The 19,044-nt window shown below is 37.4% G+C and overlaps 7 protein-coding genes and 1 long non-coding RNA gene across 11 annotated transcripts in view; 4 read left to right on the top strand and 4 right to left on the bottom strand.

Moving 5' to 3' along the window:
- LOC123016048 lies at positions 1-271 on the top strand. The gene is made up of 2 exons (XR_006413421.1): positions 1-83; positions 131-271. It is a non-coding gene; the product is annotated as an uncharacterized LOC123016048 (long non-coding RNA).
- Positions 1-3,723, bottom strand: part of LOC123016045 (E3 ubiquitin-protein ligase TRIM37-like) — a 10,489-nt gene extending 6,766 nt beyond the window's left edge. For 2 of the 3 annotated variants that reach the window (XM_044416236.1, XM_044416238.1), the window contains exons 1-3: positions 3,475-3,723; positions 3,031-3,296; positions 2,776-2,986 (exon numbers count right to left, since the gene is read on the bottom strand). In XM_044416236.1, the coding sequence (XP_044272171.1) occupies positions 2,776-2,986; positions 3,031-3,296; positions 3,475-3,525 (528 nt within the window). In that variant the 5' untranslated portion in view covers positions 3,526-3,723. Of the gene's footprint in view, positions 1-2,775; positions 2,987-3,030; positions 3,297-3,340; positions 3,440-3,474 lie in introns of those variants that run through there. The other variant, XM_044416237.1, reaches the window with a different exon arrangement.
- An 875-nt stretch (positions 3,724-4,598) lies between these two features.
- LOC123012916 (pre-mRNA-processing factor 19) lies at positions 4,599-6,518 on the bottom strand. Its single transcript, XM_044411152.1, has 5 exons — positions 6,490-6,518; positions 6,210-6,359; positions 5,703-6,166; positions 4,931-5,655; positions 4,599-4,873 (listed from the first exon to the last, which is right to left on the bottom strand). Exons 1-5 carry the CDS (start codon positions 6,506-6,508, stop codon positions 4,729-4,731), a joined length of 1,503 nt encoding a protein of 500 aa, XP_044267087.1. The 5' UTR covers positions 6,509-6,518; the 3' UTR covers positions 4,599-4,728.
- Positions 6,519-6,632: 114 nt separating this feature from the next.
- Positions 6,633-10,942, bottom strand: LOC123009570 (RNA polymerase II-associated protein 1). The gene is made up of 9 exons (XM_044405978.1): positions 10,742-10,942; positions 10,029-10,695; positions 9,859-9,987; positions 9,038-9,811; positions 8,773-8,992; positions 8,076-8,218; positions 7,460-8,030; positions 7,048-7,414; positions 6,633-7,002 (listed from the first exon to the last, which is right to left on the bottom strand). The coding sequence occupies exons 1-9, from the start codon at positions 10,863-10,865 to the stop codon at positions 6,644-6,646; spliced, it is 3,354 nt and encodes a 1,117-aa protein (XP_044261913.1). The 5' UTR covers positions 10,866-10,942; the 3' UTR covers positions 6,633-6,643.
- A 220-nt stretch (positions 10,943-11,162) lies between these two features.
- Positions 11,163-13,426, top strand: LOC123015414 (replication protein A 70 kDa DNA-binding subunit-like). The gene is made up of 9 exons (XM_044415113.1): positions 11,163-11,282; positions 11,329-11,573; positions 11,626-11,989; positions 12,041-12,245; positions 12,298-12,410; positions 12,463-12,689; positions 12,738-12,981; positions 13,027-13,221; positions 13,268-13,426. The coding sequence occupies exons 1-9, from the start codon at positions 11,244-11,246 to the stop codon at positions 13,379-13,381; spliced, it is 1,746 nt and encodes a 581-aa protein (XP_044271048.1). The 5' UTR covers positions 11,163-11,243; the 3' UTR covers positions 13,382-13,426.
- Positions 13,427-13,640: 214 nt separating this feature from the next.
- On the top strand, positions 13,641-15,262 carry LOC123013947 (protein aurora borealis). Of its 2 annotated transcripts, none has more exons than XM_044412839.1 (2): positions 13,641-13,921; positions 14,033-15,262. In XM_044412839.1, exons 1-2 carry the CDS (start codon positions 13,800-13,802, stop codon positions 15,060-15,062), a joined length of 1,152 nt encoding a protein of 383 aa, XP_044268774.1. In that variant the 5' UTR covers positions 13,641-13,799; the 3' UTR covers positions 15,063-15,262. The 2 variants fall into 2 exon arrangements, with proteins under 2 accessions (XP_044268774.1, XP_044268766.1); XM_044412831.1 differs by having other exon boundaries at positions 13,643-13,987.
- Positions 15,263-16,180: 918 nt separating this feature from the next.
- LOC123011524 (transmembrane protein 115) lies at positions 16,181-17,744 on the bottom strand. Its single transcript, XM_044408996.1, has 3 exons — positions 16,778-17,744; positions 16,557-16,730; positions 16,181-16,510 (listed from the first exon to the last, which is right to left on the bottom strand). The coding sequence occupies exons 1-3, from the start codon at positions 17,656-17,658 to the stop codon at positions 16,297-16,299; spliced, it is 1,269 nt and encodes a 422-aa protein (XP_044264931.1). The 5' UTR covers positions 17,659-17,744; the 3' UTR covers positions 16,181-16,296.
- Positions 17,745-18,198: 454 nt separating this feature from the next.
- LOC123010238 (cytochrome P450 4C1-like) overlaps positions 18,199-19,044 on the top strand; it is a 6,028-nt gene continuing 5,182 nt past the window's right edge. Inside the window, exons 1-3 of the mRNA XM_044406959.1 lie at positions 18,199-18,683; positions 18,729-18,838; positions 18,884-19,041. Of these exons, the coding sequence (XP_044262894.1) occupies positions 18,518-18,683; positions 18,729-18,838; positions 18,884-19,041 (434 nt within the window). The 5' untranslated portion in view covers positions 18,199-18,517. The remainder of the gene's footprint in view (positions 18,684-18,728; positions 18,839-18,883; positions 19,042-19,044) is intronic.

Here is a 19,044-nt window from a genome sequence, read left to right as displayed (position 1 = left end):
GTCCAACTCCCTGCAAAGCCGGGGCCAACGGTACGAAAAGAACAAAACGGAAAATGACTCTAAAACCCAAATGACGGGAGCAGGTAAGGTAAACACGATACGGTATTTTATTATGTTTTGGTCTTTTTAGTTGAATGCTAGATGAGGTTGCATCAACGATCTTACAGTCCCCAAGCATCTCTAGGGCCCTCTGACGCCCCCTAGACCGGCGAAAATATAGTGTAATTAGATTTAGGACGTTTTAAATAAAATTAACAAAATAAAACCGTTACAACTTTTTTTTTTATCAGAATCGTAATTATTTTGCCAAATTTTCTCAAAAATAAGTCGAAAAATCACTAATTTAGTTAAAAAAAAATAGTTTTATTTGTTTTTTTTTTTAAAGAGATTTCACTCAAAAAAATCGCTAAATTGTGTTCAAAAGTTTATTATTTTGGTCTTTTTCGGAACCCTTTATATGAGTAGTACGTTTTTCAACCAGAAACAGAACTACGAGTATTTTGTAAAATTTCGATAAAAACAAACCAAAAATTTACCAATCAAAATTGACGTTATTCTTGCATTTTTAGCGTACTTGAGTACTTTTTTTGTTATAAATATAAAGTTTAAAAAAAAATTGCTTCACCTTTCTCAAGTCCTTAAGCAGGTTTTTGATCTATAATCTAACAAACCAAAAAAATACCAAATCAAGTCAACATTTTTGCCTCTTTGAAATGTTTTTCAGGTAATAAAGTAAATATTTCACACAATTTTGACAAGACAAAAAATTACGAATTTGATCAAAAATAATGTTATTTTTGCTTTTCACGAGTTTTTGAGCAATGTACACCTTTGACAGCAATAGAAAAATTTAATCTGGTAATCTGGTGAAAATCCGGAAATTCTCTGAGCTCGGATCTGTTAATTTTTTTTTTTTTTGAGCTGGCAACACTACATTTCAATTAAATTCTATCTTAAAAAATAATACAACCCATTTGTCCAAAAGAAATGTCGAAGAAACATGGAACAGAAAGAAAGAAAATAGGAGAGATCAAGCACAAAAACCACTTTACCACTTTGTCGTTTTTAACGACAAATGTCACAAATTGTGAACATGACGTATCATTGTAACAATAAAAACGGAACACCCCTGTATATTACATCCGATTTTCTAACTCATTAAAAAATAATTGATTCTACTAGTTTTCTCATAGTTGAGTTGTAAAATTTTGTAAGTATTTACTTGGAGCATGGAACAGTTTCATAAATTCCAAAAGGAAATTATTTTTGGTGTCCTTTTAACTATTTTCTATTTATTACCACGTCTCCTCATGGACTTCAAGCGGGTGTTATACATTTAGGAATGTCTAATAACTAAAAATTCGGTAATTTTTATTTCTTTTTTGTGATATAATTCTTATATCTTTAAGCTTGTCCGATCTTTTTGACACACCTGATACATATATTTTTTTAATTAAATAATAATTAAATTAAAATAATTATTAAAAGTAAATACGAGGATTCAAAACAAATTTTGTAATAGGTATTTGTTCTTAATATTGTATCTCTATTTACATTTTTATTACTTTACATGAGAATTTTTTTTATGTCAAGTTTTCAAATTAATTTTTTTTGTGTTTGATTGTGCGTATTTTCTTTGATATACAAGGTGTGTCAGAAGAACTTGGAAAAAATGTTTAAAAAATTGTCTGTCGAAAAATTCTGACATTTATTTTTTGATATTTGACATTTTTTTTATGTTTATTTAATGATACTGATGATCTTGTATATGTTTTTTTTATAATTATTTAGTAAAGGTACAAAAATTTTGCCAATAAAAGCCACAAATCACATTACACAGTTACAATTTAGGAAATTATAGAAATTTTTCCAACAGAAATAGAGTCAGAGTGCAAAATTTAAACTCTCATAACTTCGAAACTCTTATAGATAGAATTTTTTAAATATTTTTTCCATGTTCCTGGTATATTGCATTTTTCCCTGGCGCATCCTGTTTACCTAATATTATGTAGTTATTTAAAGCAAAAGATTAAATAAAAAAGTAAACACTATAAAAAGTAATCACATACAGGTGCGCCAGAACCCGCGCCCCAGAGAAAAATTTCAAGTAAGATAAGATACCAGGAACATGAAAAATATGTTTAAAAAATTCTAACTGTCAAAATTTTGACATAAAATTTTTGACATTTGACATTTTTTCATGTCTCTTTAATGAGACTGATGATATCGTATATGTTTTTTTATAATTATTTTGTAAAAGTACAAAAATTTTGTAAAAGTACAAATAACATTAAACAGAGTTTCAATTTAGGATAGAGCTTCCTTGTATTCTCTTCTAATAGCCTGTAGCAAAAAAACTTGGAAAATTATTTTTCCAACAGAAATAGTCAAAGTGCAAAAATTTAAACTCTCATAACTTTTAAATTTTTATAGATAGAATTTTTTTAACATTTTTTCCATGTTCCTGGTATCTGGCATGTTTTTCTGGGGCGCGAGTTCGGGCGCACCCTGTATAATTAGAGCAAGTTTGAAATACTATTATTATAAAATGGAATAAACTCGTATAGTAAAAAACTTATGCAAATATGAATAATAAATAATAATAAATTATTTAATCAAGCACTGACTATAAAAAATAACATCAGTTTACTTCTATTTAAATTTGTAATTATTTAGATGTTTGTGGAAGTATTTGGAATTATTTTAGAATCATTGTTGTAAATGGAATTATGACCAGCGTTTTCCCACTCGGTGACAACCGAAAATCCTACTTACGACTTCTTGTACAATACTGATAAGTTCCATTAAGCGGCGTCTGAGTTGTGCCACTTCGTCCTTAATTTGGGTGACATGTTGTTCATAGACTTCGTCGAGAGGCTTGAAAGTGTGACCAGAGTGAGTGCCGCCCCATAAAGCGCATTGGTGGCAGATGCAGCACCGACACGTCCAACAATAGACGGACAGTTTCTCCGAATGTGTGGAACACCTGTCGCGAATATTAAACGTGTTTTGTGCTTTTTACCGACTTACTTGTCCCGGTCATTGTCGTCGCTTCTGCTGCTGTTCAAGTTGACGGCTTGGAGCGTATCGAGCTGTTGGGTGACCTCTTCGACCCAGCGACAGTTGACCAATTCGTGCAGATGGAGCGAGGCCCGGCAATGGGGGCACTGCGACCGCTGTTCGGTGAGCCACCGACGGATGCAAACGTAGCAACACAGCTTGGAGCAGTGCGGACACAAATGGGCGTCTCGCAGTTTCTCCATGCAGATGAAGCAGCGGAAAACCTCGGCCAGGGTCTGGGAACAGAGAAAGGGTGAAATGGCGACAAAAGGGGGCTTACTGAGTCGGAAGAGTTTGTGTAACAATCCATTTCTGCCGGAACTAGCGATTTTGAATCGACGTGACGGTTTTGAATTTTAGTTACGTTTGACACGGCAAGGCCTTGGAAACCGATTTTTTGAACAAAATACTAACCTCCACGCTTTGGTCGTCATGTTTGCTTCCGGGTTTGCTTCTAGTGGCCATTTTGCACTGAGAAGTACACTTTTTGGGGAGAGTTGAGGTGACTCGATCGGGTCAAATTAACATTGTTTCTTTACGCCGACGTCCCCATTTAACATTCCACTATTCAAAATACAGCGAACAAAGGAAAATACAGTTAGAATTTTGTGCGGGGGCAATCAACTGGTTTTTGACAGATGGCAGTTGTCAAAACACTAAGGGATGGCAGTGGATAAAGTCACATTTTTTTCTGGAGATTTTTTTAATACTAAATAATGTGTGCTTAACAAATCATTAAATATACATTTTACTATTAATTTAGCAGTTTTATTTTTTATCCTAAGAGTAGCCTTAAGTTTTCTTGTTAGAGTGGAAGTGGCTAAAATTACGATTTAAAGTGACCACAGACACAGTCTAGAAAATCATTGCAAAATTTTCAAAAACAATCATTAAAGTGTTAATTAAACAAAAAGTCCGATGTGGTACAAGAAATTGAGCAAAAAATCAGCTGTGGTAAGAAAAATTGGATTGTGGAAAAAAAAAACTAAAGTCAGGGTCAATTCAGAGTGGCCATATAATTTATTGCTAAGTTGGCAGCCCATGTTTAAAGTCGGATTTACACAGCTCAACTTTTTACATATCCACACAGGGAAATGGCCACGATTAGTTGACCACAAATTTAGACAAAAATATTGTTCTGTAAAAAATAACAAATTAAGCGAAAATTCGCTTGTTTTTATAAACATTGATTATTGGAAAAAAAAATTAAACAAAAAATCGGTTACGGTCACAAAATACGTAACAAAAAATCGCTCGTTGCAACAAATAATTGGACAATAAAATGGTTCCATAGAATATCAAATTGACCGAAGACAGTGTTTATTACGATCGTGGTTTTTAAAAAATTATCACTGGAACAAAAAAATTGACAAAATATAGTTTGCGGCAACAAAAAACTAGATAAAAAATCGTTCAGAGGATTATTCCTTGAGTAAATTCTTATGAACTTACTCAAAAATGAATGAAAAAGTTGCCAACAGTAGAAATTGTGTATGTAACTATTCTGAAATCAGTTAGGAACAAACAAATAAAACCAATTGAGATTTAATCACTTTATTTGTAAAATTAAAATAAACATTAACATAAAGTTATTAATCGTACATTCCCTAATTACGCAAAAATGCAAGACGATAAAACTATTGTGTTCAGCTTGCAATAAACTTATCCCTAATCTAAACCGTACAATTTTAAAGTCCTGTCCATGGAAGTAGACGCTATAAACCTGGCATCTTTACCAAATCTAACACCAGTCGCTGCAGCCGTATGGTCATTAAACACTTTCAATTCCTGCCATTGCTTACAGAAATAAACTCTGCAACAAGAAAAAAACACATTTAACACAAATTAAAACAAGAAAACTATAATTTACCTGACGTCAGTCCCAGCCACAGCCAAATACGTGCCACTCTGGTCAAAACACAGATCCTTAATCTGGTAATCCTCATCCAACTGCAATGTTTTAAAATTCCTCACTTTCCTCAAATCCCACAACTTGACACAAGCATCATCAGCAGTGGCCATATAATACCCGTTCTCTGAGAACGAGATGGCAGTGATAGCCCCCGTGTGTCCCGTGCAAGTCGCAACATTGAGTTGTTCCTTCAAATCCCAAATCTTCACCTGGGAATTCGCCGTTCCCGTACCGAAAATGAGCCCGTCGGGATGCAACTGAGCCGTCGTGAGTGGAATATTAGTCTGATCGGAGACTTTCGTCAACAACTCCCCTGTTCTGATATCAGAGAACGCCCAATGTTGGTCCTCCGAAGCCGACAAGACATAGTCTCCAGTCGGATGCAAAGACAGCCCGGTAATAGGCCCCTCATGGACACGTAACAATAAAGTAGTTTGCGATGTTGGCACGTTCCACACGCGAATTGTAGAGTCAGGTGACGCGGTAATAACAAGGTCTTCATCGGGGTGGTAAACCACTTTAGTGACCTTCTTAGTGTGCCCTTTAAGAATCGCCACAACTTGTTCCGTGTCTTTGTTAAACACAGTTGCGTTGCGATCATTACCACCAGTGAGGATTTTACTCGTGTCAGAATTGTGTACGTCAAGGGCCAAAATCCCGGGGACACTCGCCGAATGCAACCCCTGAAACAACCAAAATCAGTCATAACTCCCCCAAAAGGCGAACAAACCGGATGCGAGGCCAAAGTCTTGAACCCCCTCAACTGTTCAGGCGTGGACACCTCCTCAGGCACCGTCTTGCTCCTCTTCTTCCTCTCCTGGGTCAACACAGTGGCCTTGTCTTGGAGCTTCTCAATCACTTCATCCGTCATTCCGCCTTGTTCGGTCGGTTGGTTGGCGACTCCGCCCGCTTCGGCGGCCACGGCCGGCTGGGGCACTGTTATGATGCCCGCTTGGGGCTTCAAGGTGGCCAGCGCTTCCCTGGCGGCCGTCACCTCCTTGTTGAGTCGCGCAATGACGCGACAGGCGGCGTCGTGTTGGTACAAAGCGTGGCTCAACTCTTGGCGCGCTGTCTGCAGTTGTTGTCGTTGTGTGAAACTGTAGAGCATAACAGCGTCCCATTCGTCTTGCAACAGTTTCAACGTGGCTGGGATACTAGTGGCGCTAGGCGGCTTCGGTTTTACTATCGGGGGGGCTGTATGGCGGTTAAAACTGATCCAATTAAAAGCACTACTTACTTTTTATTTCAATTAGTTTGTCCACGGTGAGTTCTTCACCGCTGATGGGGTCCTTGCCATGCTCTTGGATGTATTTTTCGATGATGCGTTTCTCGAAAATCGCACCCGAGGAAGGGGACACCACCGGGTGTTCCGGCACCTCGTTTGAAACTAAAACCAACGGAAATAAATACTCAAGCTATGCGAAATTAAAGTTCTAGTCATTACTAAACTTCAAGTAACGTTTTATTTAGTTAAAAAAGCATACTTTATTCAGAAATGGAATAAAAAGAATACTTACGGGCACAACACAACGCCATTTTCGTATAACCTAGCGTGTTGTCAGAATTGCCAACTTAAAAAATCGAAAAACACTAAAAATTTTCTTTGTTTATGCAACTCATAAAACAAGGGCGTTTTACTGGTCACTAATTCATAACAAAATTTAAACCAAATTAAGTTTTATTTTTCTTATTTAACATATATTGCTCAACATGATGTTTGGCAATAGTGTATAAAATCGAGTGTTTCCTAACAGCATTACTAACAAGCGCCCTTCTATAACATTTCAATAGTGACAAATCCTCTTCATTTGGTGTCAGAAATATGTCTAAAGGACACAAACTTTGTTCTTGTGTCACGTTAAAAATTTCAACAACACCCATATATTCCGACCACAAAGTTTTGCGCCACTTTAATGAATGTCTTTGGGCCAAAGGAATCAAAATGAAGTTTCCAAACAGTACGTCTCCATAACTCACACCTTGATACTGTTCTAGCAACTGAATATAAAAATCTTGAAAACTTGTAAGACCTGAAAAACTATGTTGCCAAAACCGTAGAAAATTTCACACCTCACCTTGAATTTCCTTATTGAAATTAATCTCATTTTCATCTTTCATAAGATTGCCAAGACACAGCTTCAATAAACTGTGAATCTCATCAATTAGGAACAAGTTATCGCTACCTAGAAAAACACAAGCGATTCTGCAAAACCGATCAGTGGGGTTTATCGCAGCCGCCAATTCGGGAAAATAACTTTCGTAAATTAAAACCCATCTCAAACAATTCCGAATCACGAAAACTTGTTCAACTTCTGCTTGATTTGTTTTATTTTGTTGCTGGTTCGAATATAAGACGATTATGGGAGTGTAAATCCAATCAATTGGGATTACATTCCCTTTACTGTGGTCCAAACATAAATTTGTGGTAAAACGCGGAACGTCCTGTGGAAAATTCCTAGAATTCGGTAATTTACACCAAAAACTTACAATTTTCAAACCCAAAACTTGTATATACACTTGCAAAATTTCGTGTAAATTCCCCAGCGACGTTTCTAGACAATCGTGTCTTTGCTCAATACTCAAATTTCTCATGAGGACCTCACTGGGGTAAAACTCCGGACTAAAAACAACATTCTCGAGAATAAACTCAATACTTGGTTTATGATCACAAGTGAAAATGCTCAAACAGTTGACTGCAATTTCGTAAAAAGGCCGAGTATCCAAGTCAGCTTTCACGACTAGGGAAATCTTTAAAATATTCATAATTAAATCGCTCTCAACCCGCGTAAACCAATTATCGCTCAAATAGTACTTATCCAAGCCTCTTAACGAATCCAAATACTTGGTTACGTTTTCATGACGCAAAAAAGTTAATTTCAACTTGTAATCGTTTGAAGCCTCGATGAAAAACGACAAAGACGCCAGAAACGGAATCGGACTGTTTGTTTGCACCAAAGGCACGACATGTTCAAAGGTGTGCCAAGCCGCAGCTTCCACACTCTTGATATTAGCACTGGTTTTATGCGGTTCGTAATTATTCAACAACATTGAAGCATTACTAAAAAAAAGTTATCACACCAAAAAAATCGCAATGACCACTTACGTAACACTCTGAGTGACCATTTTAAAACCATCTGAATCCAATAATTGCACAATTAGATTATTAAAAACTTGGGGGAGCTCCAGCAATTTTGAGAGTGAAGCAAGACAGTGTAACATTGAGGCCACAATTTGGAGTTTACCGCACTAGAAAAATAATTTAATTTTTGACATAATTAATACTTGACCAAGGAGCCGTTAACACTGAAATTAGTTGCACAAATTTTTGGAATCCAATCAAGATTGTTTGGAATTATTTGGTATTGAATTATTATATTAGGCCGGATAATTGAGATTGCACTGTACAAGAATTCATTTTGGAATTCCTAATGTTTTTTTGAAATTATCGAAGATAATTTTCTTTTTCAAATTTCTTAAAATTATTGGAATCAATTTGGAATTTCAAGAATTAATTGGAGATATAAAAATTAATCTGTAAATAATGGAACTACGATGCATTGGAATTACTAGAATTTGAGTGGAATTTTTGTGAAATTACTGAAATTATTTGTGATTTTCTAGAAGTGCTGGATTTTTTGAAATCATCGGAGATAAATTCTTTTTAAAATTACGTTAAATTTCTTGGGATTATTGGAATATCAGAAATAATTTATAATTACAGAAATTATTTTGGGATTACAAATGTTAATTACTGGAATTTCTGTGGATTTTTTTTAAGTTAACGGTCCCTCGTGACTTACAGCAAAATCAGTCAAAGTCATAAATTGACTGAACCATTTCCTTGCACAAGTCTCAAGTGTGCTCAAGTAGGAGGCTACCAAATTCGAATTTTGACTACATGAACCAATCAAACCCACTATAGCGGCCACGTGACCCTGTCTGACGTACGTCGTACTCATATTGGCATCAGTGTTTTTCAAATGGTAATTCAACATTTCCATTAGGACAGGTTGGCAAACCCTAGAAAAACAAAGTGAGACAAGTCCACAAAACTCTGAAACGTACTGAAAATAATCCCACGTTAAGTTATAGTGGATAAAAACGGACCATAAGTGCAAACTTTCAGTCTGCAATTTTAAACCGTTGGTATTCATGGAGTAATTTTCGTGTGACAAATACGTCAAAATGGCGTCCATGACTCGGTACTTCCCCACCAAGTCCGAGACAATTGTTTGACTACGAGTTGCCAAAATTCGTAAAAATTTCACAGCTTGTAACAAAGGACAACCATAGGGTGAATTATTTGGTTGTATCGTATTTGGGACAAAATTCTCAACAATACTTGAAACTAAATTCTCGCATTTGTAGACTTTTGTTAAAATAAATTGCGAGTCGCGTGTTAGCCGAGTTAGGATGTCCATACAGTAAACTATAGTTTCAATAGACGGTTTCACTGTATTTATAATGTATCTAATTCTGGTCAAAATCTCAGTTCTTGCTAGACATTTGACTAAATTAGTTTCGGCTAATTGTTGGTCATTTACTCTATCGTCGTCTTCATCATTGTCGATGGCTAAAATGGGTTGGATTTGACCTAACCCAAAACCTAGGAGACAATTCAAACAAGTTTCGTCGACTTTGCTATAAAATAAGTTTCTCATAGCCTTAATCGCAGCGTTTAAAACCCCAGGGGTGTTATCGTCCAAGCAGAAACGCAAAACAAAGAAAATCTGCTCAAGGGGCAAGTCAATAACGTCGTCATACACCCCCGTTGAGTGTAAAGACAGTATATTAGCAATAGTGTTCAAGGCGGTAATTTTTTGTTGGTTTACATTGGACCTACAATGAGAGATTAATTTTTTACTATTGTTATGAAATTTTAATACCGTGATAATTGAAACAGTTCCTGTAAGGTGTACCCAGGCCTGCCGGCTTCTTCTCCATGATGGTACAAAACCCTCGATTTCTCACTTATTTCTTCAACGTATGGTAAAACCCAGCCTTCAAAGTCAAATCTTTAAACAGCGTTGCAGCTCCTCACTTATTAAATATTTACCTGGCTTCGAAGCTTTTACTTTTATCTATTTTCGGGGTCTCTACATTCCTCATCCATGCTAATTTCCCCGTTTCCACCGTCGTGAAATTGAGCCACTTTTCGACTTGTGGTTGTTTTAAAATCTCACTCGCTGTTTCAATTTCCTCAATTTCCATACTCTCACCCGCTTGGTTCTGTTCCTGGATTGTTGGGGTTCGGTTCGTGTCTTTGCGTCGACGTGATTTCAAAAAAGCTATAAGTGCGGGGTCCATAGTGGACATAAGTCGCTCCCGCTCTTCCAAAATCTCTTCCTCAGACATGCTTTTCATCTTCTGGATGTTCTCACTGTGGATAGAGTCACGTTCGCTGCCACTCAGGACAAAACTTTGGGACGGAAGCGACACCTCTGGGACAGGTTTCGGGGGGTCTTTCCCCATTTTCAACCTTTTGAACTGTCTCGCGAAAATACTACCACCATCGTTGGAGGCTTCAGAACTGGCGTCGCGACGCTTGGGCTTTGGAAAACCGCCACTTGTGTTGAAATTCAACTGGGGTAAGGGAGACTTCTCCGGGTGTTTTTCCACGATTTTTCCCAGATTTTTCGGGTCGGGAATTGCTTCAAAAGTGTTAGCGATTTGGTCATGGATGTCTGAGGCACAAGCATCTTCAACAATCGGAGGCTTTTGGTCTAAAATAACAGTTCAGAGTAAATTTAAAAAAATAAACAACCTAACCTTTCTTTTCGCTGACTACAGTCGCAGCTAACTTGATTTTGTTCTCAGATTGTTGCCGGTTGAATTCTTCCTGCAAACGGAGCAAATCTTCTTCGGTTTCACCCGGTTTTGGTCTTGCATACATTATTTAATTGTTTGTTTAAATAAATTTTAAATAAATCGTACGATTTTAAAATATTTTTGTTTCCATCATCACAACTTAGTGGTTTTTGCTTTGCTGGGTTGGCTCTTTGAAACATAATTTAATTAAAATATGAAAAATCACAAGTATTGTTAACAAAACAAGTCAAAAAATACACAAGTAAATGTACTGAAATTTAAACTATTATGCTTGAAACAATTTTTGTTGTTGCGAAATTCACACAAATTGGTTTAATTTAGTGATATTATTTTCTGCTATTGGCAACATTGTTGACGCTAAACTTGCGGCAAGTCAAAGTTTTCGAGTTTTATTCTAATTCAGGAAAAATTGATAAATTCAGTGAAATTTGTTCATTTTGCGATGGCTTCTGCATATAAATTATCGGAAGGGGCCCTAGAGGTACATTTTCGTGGTAAAAACCTTTTTCAAATGTGTTCTTTTTCAGGTCATTATGAATGGGGGTAATGTCTTTGAACCCGTAATGCAAATTTTGGGGAGTAAAAAAATTGCTTCTAAAGGTAGCGAACGCTTTCGTTTACTTCTTTCCGATGGTTTACATCAAGTAAATATCGCGTTGTACACTGTACCAATGAATAATCCCTCTGCGGCGGATGCTTTAGAGATATTTTCAATTATTAAATTGAAGTGCTATCATTCTAACGTTATCAAAAGCAAGGATAAGCAAGACACGTAAATATTGATACTATTTATTTAAAAATTTACATTATTTTGATAATTATAGGCGAATTATTATGATTTTGGAACTAGAAATGATTGCTAGGGGAGAACACGTAGGTCAAATAATCGGAAACCCTGTCACTATATCCGAACCCCCAACTTCACAAACAAGCGATATTGATATTAACAAGAGAAATAGTTCCGTAAATGACTCGTCCAATTCAAAAATCACCCCCATTGCGTGCTTGAACCCTTTTCATAATAACTGGATAATCAGAGCAAGAGTCGTTAATAAGACTAATGTAAAAAACTGGTGTAATTCTAAGGGTGAGGGCAAGCTTTTCAGTATGGATTTGGTCGACCAAGGGGGTGAGATCCGATGTACGGCATTTAAGGATCTTGTGGACTTGTTTTTTGACCGACTTGAGGTGGTTTACCCTTTTTTACCCCAAATATAACATAAAAAATTGAAATTCTAGGTGGACAAAGTTTATTATATTAGCAAATGCCAATTAAAGCCAATTAACCGGCAATTTTGTTCCTTAAAACACCAATTTGAGATGGTTTTTACCCCGGAAACTATCGTCGAGGAGAGTTTCGACGATAACGAGATAATCCCTCAAATAACTTACAATTTTACCACAATTGATAAAGTTGCGGTCATGGAAGCCGGAACCATTGTTGGTACTAAGTTTCCACCGCTTTAGTGAATCCCCGGACTAAAATGATTTTCTAGACGTGGTTGGCGTTTGCAAGACAATATCGGAAGTGCAGAGTTTTATCGCGAAATCAACCAATCGGGAAATGAAGAAACGACAACTTGTTTTGGTTGATCAAACCAAAACAGCGGTAATTTTTCTGTTTTCGTGTTGTTCTAATTTTTATTTGTAATTTTGGACAGATTGCTTTGAATTTGTGGGGCTCCCAAGCGGAGTCGTTCACAGTCACTGGTAATCCGGTGGTTGTAGCAAAAAATGCAAAGATTTATGAATTCAGAGGCGTGAAAAGCATTACTTTAATGAGCAGTAGTTTGCTCAAAATAAATCCCGAAATTCTCGAAACTTACAGATTGAAACAATGGTACGATTCTGAAGGGTATCAAGTGGAAATTACAAACGTTAGCCAAAGGTTTACTTCAAGTTTATTTTACTTAAAAAATTTAACAAGTTTTGTTAGAATCGGAAATGGACAAACACCGTGGATGACGTTTAAAGAAGCGCGCCAACAAGCCCTTTCTGATAAGGCGCTCTATTATCAAACTTTTGGTACGATTTTGCTGGTTCGCCTCGACAGAGTCGTCTACAAGTCGTGTCCTAGTGACGATTGTCAGAAGAAAGTCCTCGATTTGCAAAATGGAATGTACAAATGCGAAAAATGTAACCGCGAGTTTCCAAATTTCAAGTACCGGTTGTTGGTTTCGGTAAAAAACACACATTGGGTTTCCCCCAGTAATTTTTTTATTCAGATGAATATAGCCGACTCTTCGGGTAGCCAATGGGTTACTGTTTTTTCCTCAGAAGCGGAAAAAATTTTAGGAAAAACAGCGCAAGAAATTGGGGAGTTGATGGACACGGATTCTGACATTGTGGCAAATATGTTCGAAGAAGTTCAATTTAAACAATATGTTTTCAAGTGTAGGGCAAAAATCGAAACTTATAATGTAAAATATCGCCGTTTTGGTTTGTTTTCTTAATGTGGTTTTGTAGGATGAACAGAAAATGAAAACAATTGTGGTGGGTGTTGCGCCAATGGACTTTGAGGAGTACAATGTTTATTTGCTGGACAGGATTGAAAAATTTAAGAGAGTTTCTTGTAATTGAGCCTTTGATTTTGTTATTTTTCAATGAGTAAATTTTAATTTTTTATTTTGGGGGATTTTTTAAGCACAGTTAGCGACATTGAACAAGTCTAGTGTTTTATTATTCAAAAAAAAAAAAACTGTTAAAAGGCAATTTTGAACGTCAGTTGAGAGTTTCTTTCAACTGAGCCACCTTTTATTTTTGTGATTTTTTGTTTGAGTAAATTTTTATGTTTATGTTGGGGGATTTTTTTAAGTACAGTTGGCGACATTGCTCGAGTCTGGTGTTTTATTATTGGCGGAAAGTCAAACGGTTAAAAGTCAAATTTGAACGTCATAACGGTCGAGTGAGGGTTTTTGTGTTCATTTTTATCTTTAAGTGGTAAAAACTTTACCTTTTGTGATATCATCGTAATGCAAGTGTTTATTTAACTAATAAAATGGATTTTAAAAACGAGACTCCTTCGAAATCAAAGAATTTGATGAACAAAGTATTAAGTAACCCAATGAACTGTGATAGCCCCTTCAGACTTCTCCCCAACATTTCCACGCCCCCTTCAAGGTTTGCAAAAATACTTAACCCTTTTGAGCCCCACTTAATAGACCGTATGCACCTTCCAACATTCAGGTGAGTCTGATTTTAACCGAAATCAAGTGTGACGATTTTTTCCAGTCCCAGTGTTTTCACCCAAGTCTCAACCCCAAAGACTGACAAATTCAAATGGACAATCGACGAAATTTCATCCCTCAAACCGGCCGACATCGACGAAGCAACAATCTCGCAACACGTCTCCTACCACGACCCCACAATCGAGTCCCTAGTGCAAGAAAAAATCGACAAGTTTTTCAAGGAAAAAGCGATAGTCCCTAGTCCCATCAACCAAGTCCAGCCACTCCCCCTCGCAATGTCGCCCCCACGTTCGCACACCTCCTCCCAAACCGTGCTAACCCTCCCCCCGGTTCTCCCAAAACACGTGGAGGAGATCCTCGCCCCCTATTTCTCGTACACTCCCGACGAGTTTGACCACGACTCGTCGCTCTATCGCAGATTATTCGAGTTTGAGGGGCACAGCAGCCCCGCCACGTCAAGTCCCGCGCCCTCCACGGGCCTCTCTCCTATCCAGTTCTCGCCGGAATTCAACCCTCACTCGCCCAAAACCAAGCTGGAGAGTACACTGGAAGTGCCCGAGTTGCGAGACTGCACTTTGTCGCCGATCGGGCGCTCCCCCTTGTCTCGGTCGGCGTGCAGACTCAGTTTTTCGGCCCATATGTCCGTGGATGCGAGCATGGTGGTGCCAGATGTGAACAAGAGTCTCCATGTCACCACTCTAGAACAGGAGACTTCGTTCCAGCCTTTGGAAGATGGGGGCCCCTGTGATTCGCTAGTTAATTGGGACATGGAGTATAAGCAAGTTTCGATTTTGTCGCGGTCGCCGGTCAGCAGCCCCGAAAGGATCGACTCTTCGAATAGTGATACGCCCCATTCCAGAATTTTCACTAGTCAGAGAAAAAGACTGTCGGATAGTTTTAAAGACGAAGAGTTTGACCGAGATGTTGAGATGGCTGAAGATGTCATAATGAAACGTGTGAAAAATAGACTGGGTGAAGATGTCACCGATGCAGGGTACCATACCGGGGGTGCCACTTTGTGTGAGAGTTCCACGCACATGTTTGCATCGACGCCCACTAAAAACAAGTACTGAACGAGAATAAGACCTGTTTTTTATAAATTAATTATTTTCTTAGCGTCAAGGTAAGTTTTAAACATTATGTATTTATGATTTAAAATGCTTGTGTTCGTTTTTACAAAACCAGAAATTATTTTTGTCATTTTTTGATTTGTAATGGACAAAACAAATATTTTGTTTATGTGCAATCGCCCCAATAAATATTATACAAGACATGGAAATAATAATAACAATTCGAATCCCTATTCCTTTTAATCTACCTGAAAAATTGTTTCAAACTTTTTAAGTGTTTCAGCTCTTTTTCATAGGAATAAATAAAAGCAAAATTATTACAGTGCGATCAAAAAAAAATAAATTAGAGTAGGCGGTGATTACAATCCTTCAGATGGCAATCCTGATTTTTGACTTCATAAATAATAAATGTGTACCCCATGTAGCAAAAAATAACTAAAATTAACAGGATAGCAAACAAAGATTTTTGTCATTATTGATGTGATTAAATTTGTTTTGAATGACATTAATGACGCTTTTTGTGTAAATAGGCCTTTAAATTAAAGATTTATTTAGACTTCTACAACCTACTTGATGCACATTAATATGAAAAAGAGTATACATTAACTTAACTTGTTAATTTATTTGTTGAATTTTGATTAAATACAGGTTATCTGTCAAACTGACATTTCGCAAGTCTATCCAACTTTGATTTCTAATTAAAAAAAAAAAACATTTAATTTAGCAGTTAATGATATTGGTATTGTTGGTTGCGGAAAAAAAATATCAGAAATAACCCTCTCGTGAATAACCCTGTATATTCATCTTATAATCCAATATCACCAAGAATTAGGTGTTGCCAACTTAATTTAAAAGTGACAGGTCACTGTGATCAGAAATTCATTTGAAGGCATGACGTTTAGATTTTCTACCAATTATTCACAGAAATTTTTAATTTGTTTCTATTAGAATGCAAAAAATCACTGCGCATTCCAGTACGGTTGTAACTGTTTAAACGTTTCAGCAAATCATTACTTTCTCAGGAATACATAAAAATAAAATAGTGCAATTAAAAAGTAATAAAATTTTGAAAAACATCTTGTGCGTTAAATCTGGACATTTCAGGGTAATAAGACGCGTAATCATATCACAAACTAATCAATTTGTTAATAATAAAGTCTGACATATCTTACAAAATAAAGCAACAATTAATATATTCTATATATAAATTACTTGACCTAAAACTGCTTTAAAACGGTTATGTTTGGGTTTTGGGAGGAGCTGTTGGTTGTTCACTGACGTCAATAACAGTCTGTTCGTTATTCTGCGCTTGCTGCGGGGCTGCACTGGTCGAGGGGCCGTGCATGAAATTGGGGGGCATCAAAACTTTGGGATTAGTCTTAGGTAAAAGCGGCTGCTTGTCTCCGTGCGATTTTGACAACCGTTCGCTGAGAGCCTTCAATGCGATTTGTCTGAAAGTAACAGTAAGTAAAAACGTGACAAAGGGGCTCCACGAACCGTCTGCGTTCCATATCGTGGTGGTCAGCCCCGGGCACTGACACAGTGACCCCCGTGGGATTCGACATGTCAAATCGCCTCACGACTTTTTTACATAAGCCCATTTTAACAAGGACACTGTGTATACTGTTACTAGCGACGGAAATCGGGGGTTGAATCACATTGGGGAAAAAACTGCAATTTTTTAGTTGAGTTGGTTGTGTTTTTTTCGTGTTACCAACCTGGCGAAAGTGAAATAATCGGCCATGTCGCCCCTCGAGCCGTTGTTGTGTTTCTGGTAGAACCTCAAATAGACCCAACTGACGAGCAATCCGCTCAAAAACATGGCAGGGTAGGTGCCATCAACCAGCCCCAACACCCACAAGATCAAAGAGAGGAAAAACACACTGAGGGGCACATTTCGGTTGCTCAACTTCCCCAAGGGTGTCTTAACAATGACCAAATCGGGCATTATCTGCTTGACAGCCACCGAGACCCCTGCTATGTACCCAGCCAAGCCATGGATGTGTACCGAGAACAAAACGTCGGTATTGAACGTACACGCGTACAGTATGAAGTAATAAAACGTCGTAATAACAGCCACACCGAAATTAACCACCGCGAAAAACGTCAACATCTCCATTTGGCCCCATAAGGGCTCGATCAGTTTACCGCACAGTCCGACGGTTACAATGTCCACAAGCACTTCCCAGAAGTGGATTTCTAAAAAACAGAACGTAAATGCTGTCCATAGCCAGAAAGAAGGGGGCATTAAATAGCCTGGTGTCACTGATATCACACGAACGGCCGCTTCCGAATACGACAGGCCGTAACTGAATAACACCACGGCGCAGATGAACTTCACTGAAGTGCTCGTGTTGCCCAATAAGGCACCGAATTGCTGCCGCAAATACGGCAGGTTACGACCCAGGGCTCCAAACACTGACATTGTCAAAGCATAGGTTATGTTGTTGTCACTGACATTTTGGCAATGCCGCCAACAAACAAAACCACAAGTTCCTACGCCATCCACAAATGGCCACAATTTAAAAAATTTAATTTCAAATTTCAACGGGAAAAAAACTAGAGTTTCAGTCAAATTTAACCAAAAACTCGTATACATTAACAATTTAATTACTGTTTATTATTATATGTATTATTATTGCTACCAACGCAAACCGCTATTAATTTTTGCAAAGTTTTAAATAAAATAAGTCTTGTAAATTTTTTTTAATAAAGCTTGACTCTTGAAAAGTAAATAGAAAGAAGGTGGCAAGTTATCATTTCGTTCCATTTACCAGGATTCCATACGGGAAACTTGCCTTTGAGCGGTTTCGGTGTCTTGCGTACGCTTTGAGTTCTGTTCTCCTGTCACCAACGGGGCGCTATAGTCTAGTTTCTGGTAATTCACGTCGAATTCCGCTCTCAACACCTCTTTGCATTTGTGTAATCCTGATCGAAGATTGCTTTAAAGTCTATTCTATGGCAATTTTCTGATTGATAATATGCGACGTTTTAGTCGCCCCAAGACCCCCCCACATGTTCATGCTCTCCTGATAATCTGCCACTTTGAATTGTTACCATTACCACACGGTTAAGTTTGTGTTTATTATTACGGATATTACGATCATTATTAATTATATTGATCCTTGGAAAAAAAAATTCGTAGTGGATAAACGACTCAATTATAGATGAAAAGACACAATTATTTATCCTTGATTAAAAATTGTTGAATCGAAATAATTCAGTTATTTATGGAAAGTTTGTGTTCCCATCTGAACAATTATTGTTATCACAAGATAACAAAACAAAATACGTCGTTAGTTGTACCTTAGATTCCGAACACAAATTTGCAAGTTGTGAATCAGTGGTTGTGTTATTAACAAGAAGAACAAAGTTCGGCATTGAAACGAGCACATTATAAAACCTGTCAGACTGCATCCAACATTTGTTACATAACTCTTGTCCTGTAAATAGTAAAAATGCTGTCCTTTTATGTGTTATTAACCGGCATATCCCTGATTTTGCTACTTCAAACTTGGCGTTTCTTCCGAAAATACCTCAGGAACAAGAAAGTTTTGAAGAAAATACATGGCCCCCCTGAGACACCCATTTTCGGGCACATATACATCTTCACACAAGACCCAGGTAAGCGCCCGAAATAATAAAACCAGGTTGTAATAACTTTTTAAGATTTGCTGTTAACAAGGATCCGAAAATACTCACGAGATTACTACCCAATTTTCCGCTTTTCGTTTCCCTACGCCGACATTGTGAATTTTCTCGATCCTAGCGACATTGAAGTGAGTACCAAAAATGTCCCACAATGATGTAACCATCTATTTCAGTTGATTTTATCGACCACCAAGCATTTGAGTAAGAGCAAAATCTACACTTTTTTGAACAATTGGCTCGGGACGGGTTTACTGACAAGCACTGGTACCAAATGGCACCAACGACGCAAAATCCTGACCCCTGCCTTCCACTTCAACATTTTGCAACAATTTCT

Source organism: Tribolium madens, unplaced genomic scaffold (genome assembly GCF_015345945.1).
Source record: "Tribolium madens isolate multiple individuals breed KSU strain unplaced genomic scaffold, Tmad_KSU_1.1 Scaffold_19;HRSCAF=116;Tcas5.2_LG9, whole genome shotgun sequence".
Classification (NCBI taxonomy): Eukaryota; Metazoa; Arthropoda; class Insecta; order Coleoptera; family Tenebrionidae; genus Tribolium; species Tribolium madens.
This window is presented reverse-complemented; position numbering and strand designations above follow the sequence as displayed.

Excerpts from the sequence above, each read along its gene's own strand:
- LOC123012916 (XM_044411152.1), bottom strand. Across the intron at positions 5,656-5,702 it reads AGACTTTGGCCTCGCATCCG|GGGTTGCATTCGGCGAGTGT; the intron begins GTTTGTTCGCCT and ends TGGTTGTTTCAG. Across the intron at positions 4,874-4,930 it reads GTGGCTGGGACTGACGTCAG|AGTTTATTTCTGTAAGCAAT; the intron begins GTAAATTATAGT and ends TTCTTGTTGCAG.
- LOC123009570 (XM_044405978.1), bottom strand. The coding sequence starts at position 10,865 with ATGTATGCAAGACCAAAACCGGGTGAAACCGAAGAAGATTTGCTCCGT. Across the intron at positions 10,696-10,741 it reads TGTAGTCAGCGAAAAGAAAG|ACCAAAAGCCTCCGATTGTT; the intron begins GTTAGGTTGTTT and ends CTGTTATTTTAG. Across the intron at positions 7,415-7,459 it reads AAGTTTTGGGTTTGAAAATT|GACGTTCCGCGTTTTACCAC; the intron begins GTAAGTTTTTGG and ends AATTTTCCACAG.
- LOC123015414 (XM_044415113.1), top strand. The coding sequence starts at position 11,244 with ATGGCTTCTGCATATAAATTATCGGAAGGGGCCCTAGAG. Across the intron at positions 11,574-11,625 it reads AGCAAGGATAAGCAAGACAC|GCGAATTATTATGATTTTGG; the intron begins GTAAATATTGAT and ends TGATAATTATAG. Across the intron at positions 12,411-12,462 it reads TTGATCAAACCAAAACAGCG|ATTGCTTTGAATTTGTGGGG; the intron begins GTAATTTTTCTG and ends AATTTTGGACAG.
- LOC123013947 (XM_044412831.1), top strand. The coding sequence starts at position 13,800 with ATGGATTTTAAAAACGAGACTCCTTCGAAATCAAAGAATTTGATGAAC. Across the intron at positions 13,988-14,032 it reads ATGCACCTTCCAACATTCAG|TCCCAGTGTTTTCACCCAAG; the intron begins GTGAGTCTGATT and ends GATTTTTTCCAG.
- LOC123011524 (XM_044408996.1), bottom strand. The coding sequence starts at position 17,658 with ATGTATACGAGTTTTTGGTTAAATTTGACTGAAACTCTAGTTTTTTTC. Across the intron at positions 16,731-16,777 it reads GATTATTTCACTTTCGCCAG|TTTTTTCCCCAATGTGATTC; the intron begins GTTGGTAACACG and ends AAAAAATTGCAG. Across the intron at positions 16,511-16,556 it reads CACGATATGGAACGCAGACG|ACAAATCGCATTGAAGGCTC; the intron begins GTTCGTGGAGCC and ends TGTTACTTTCAG.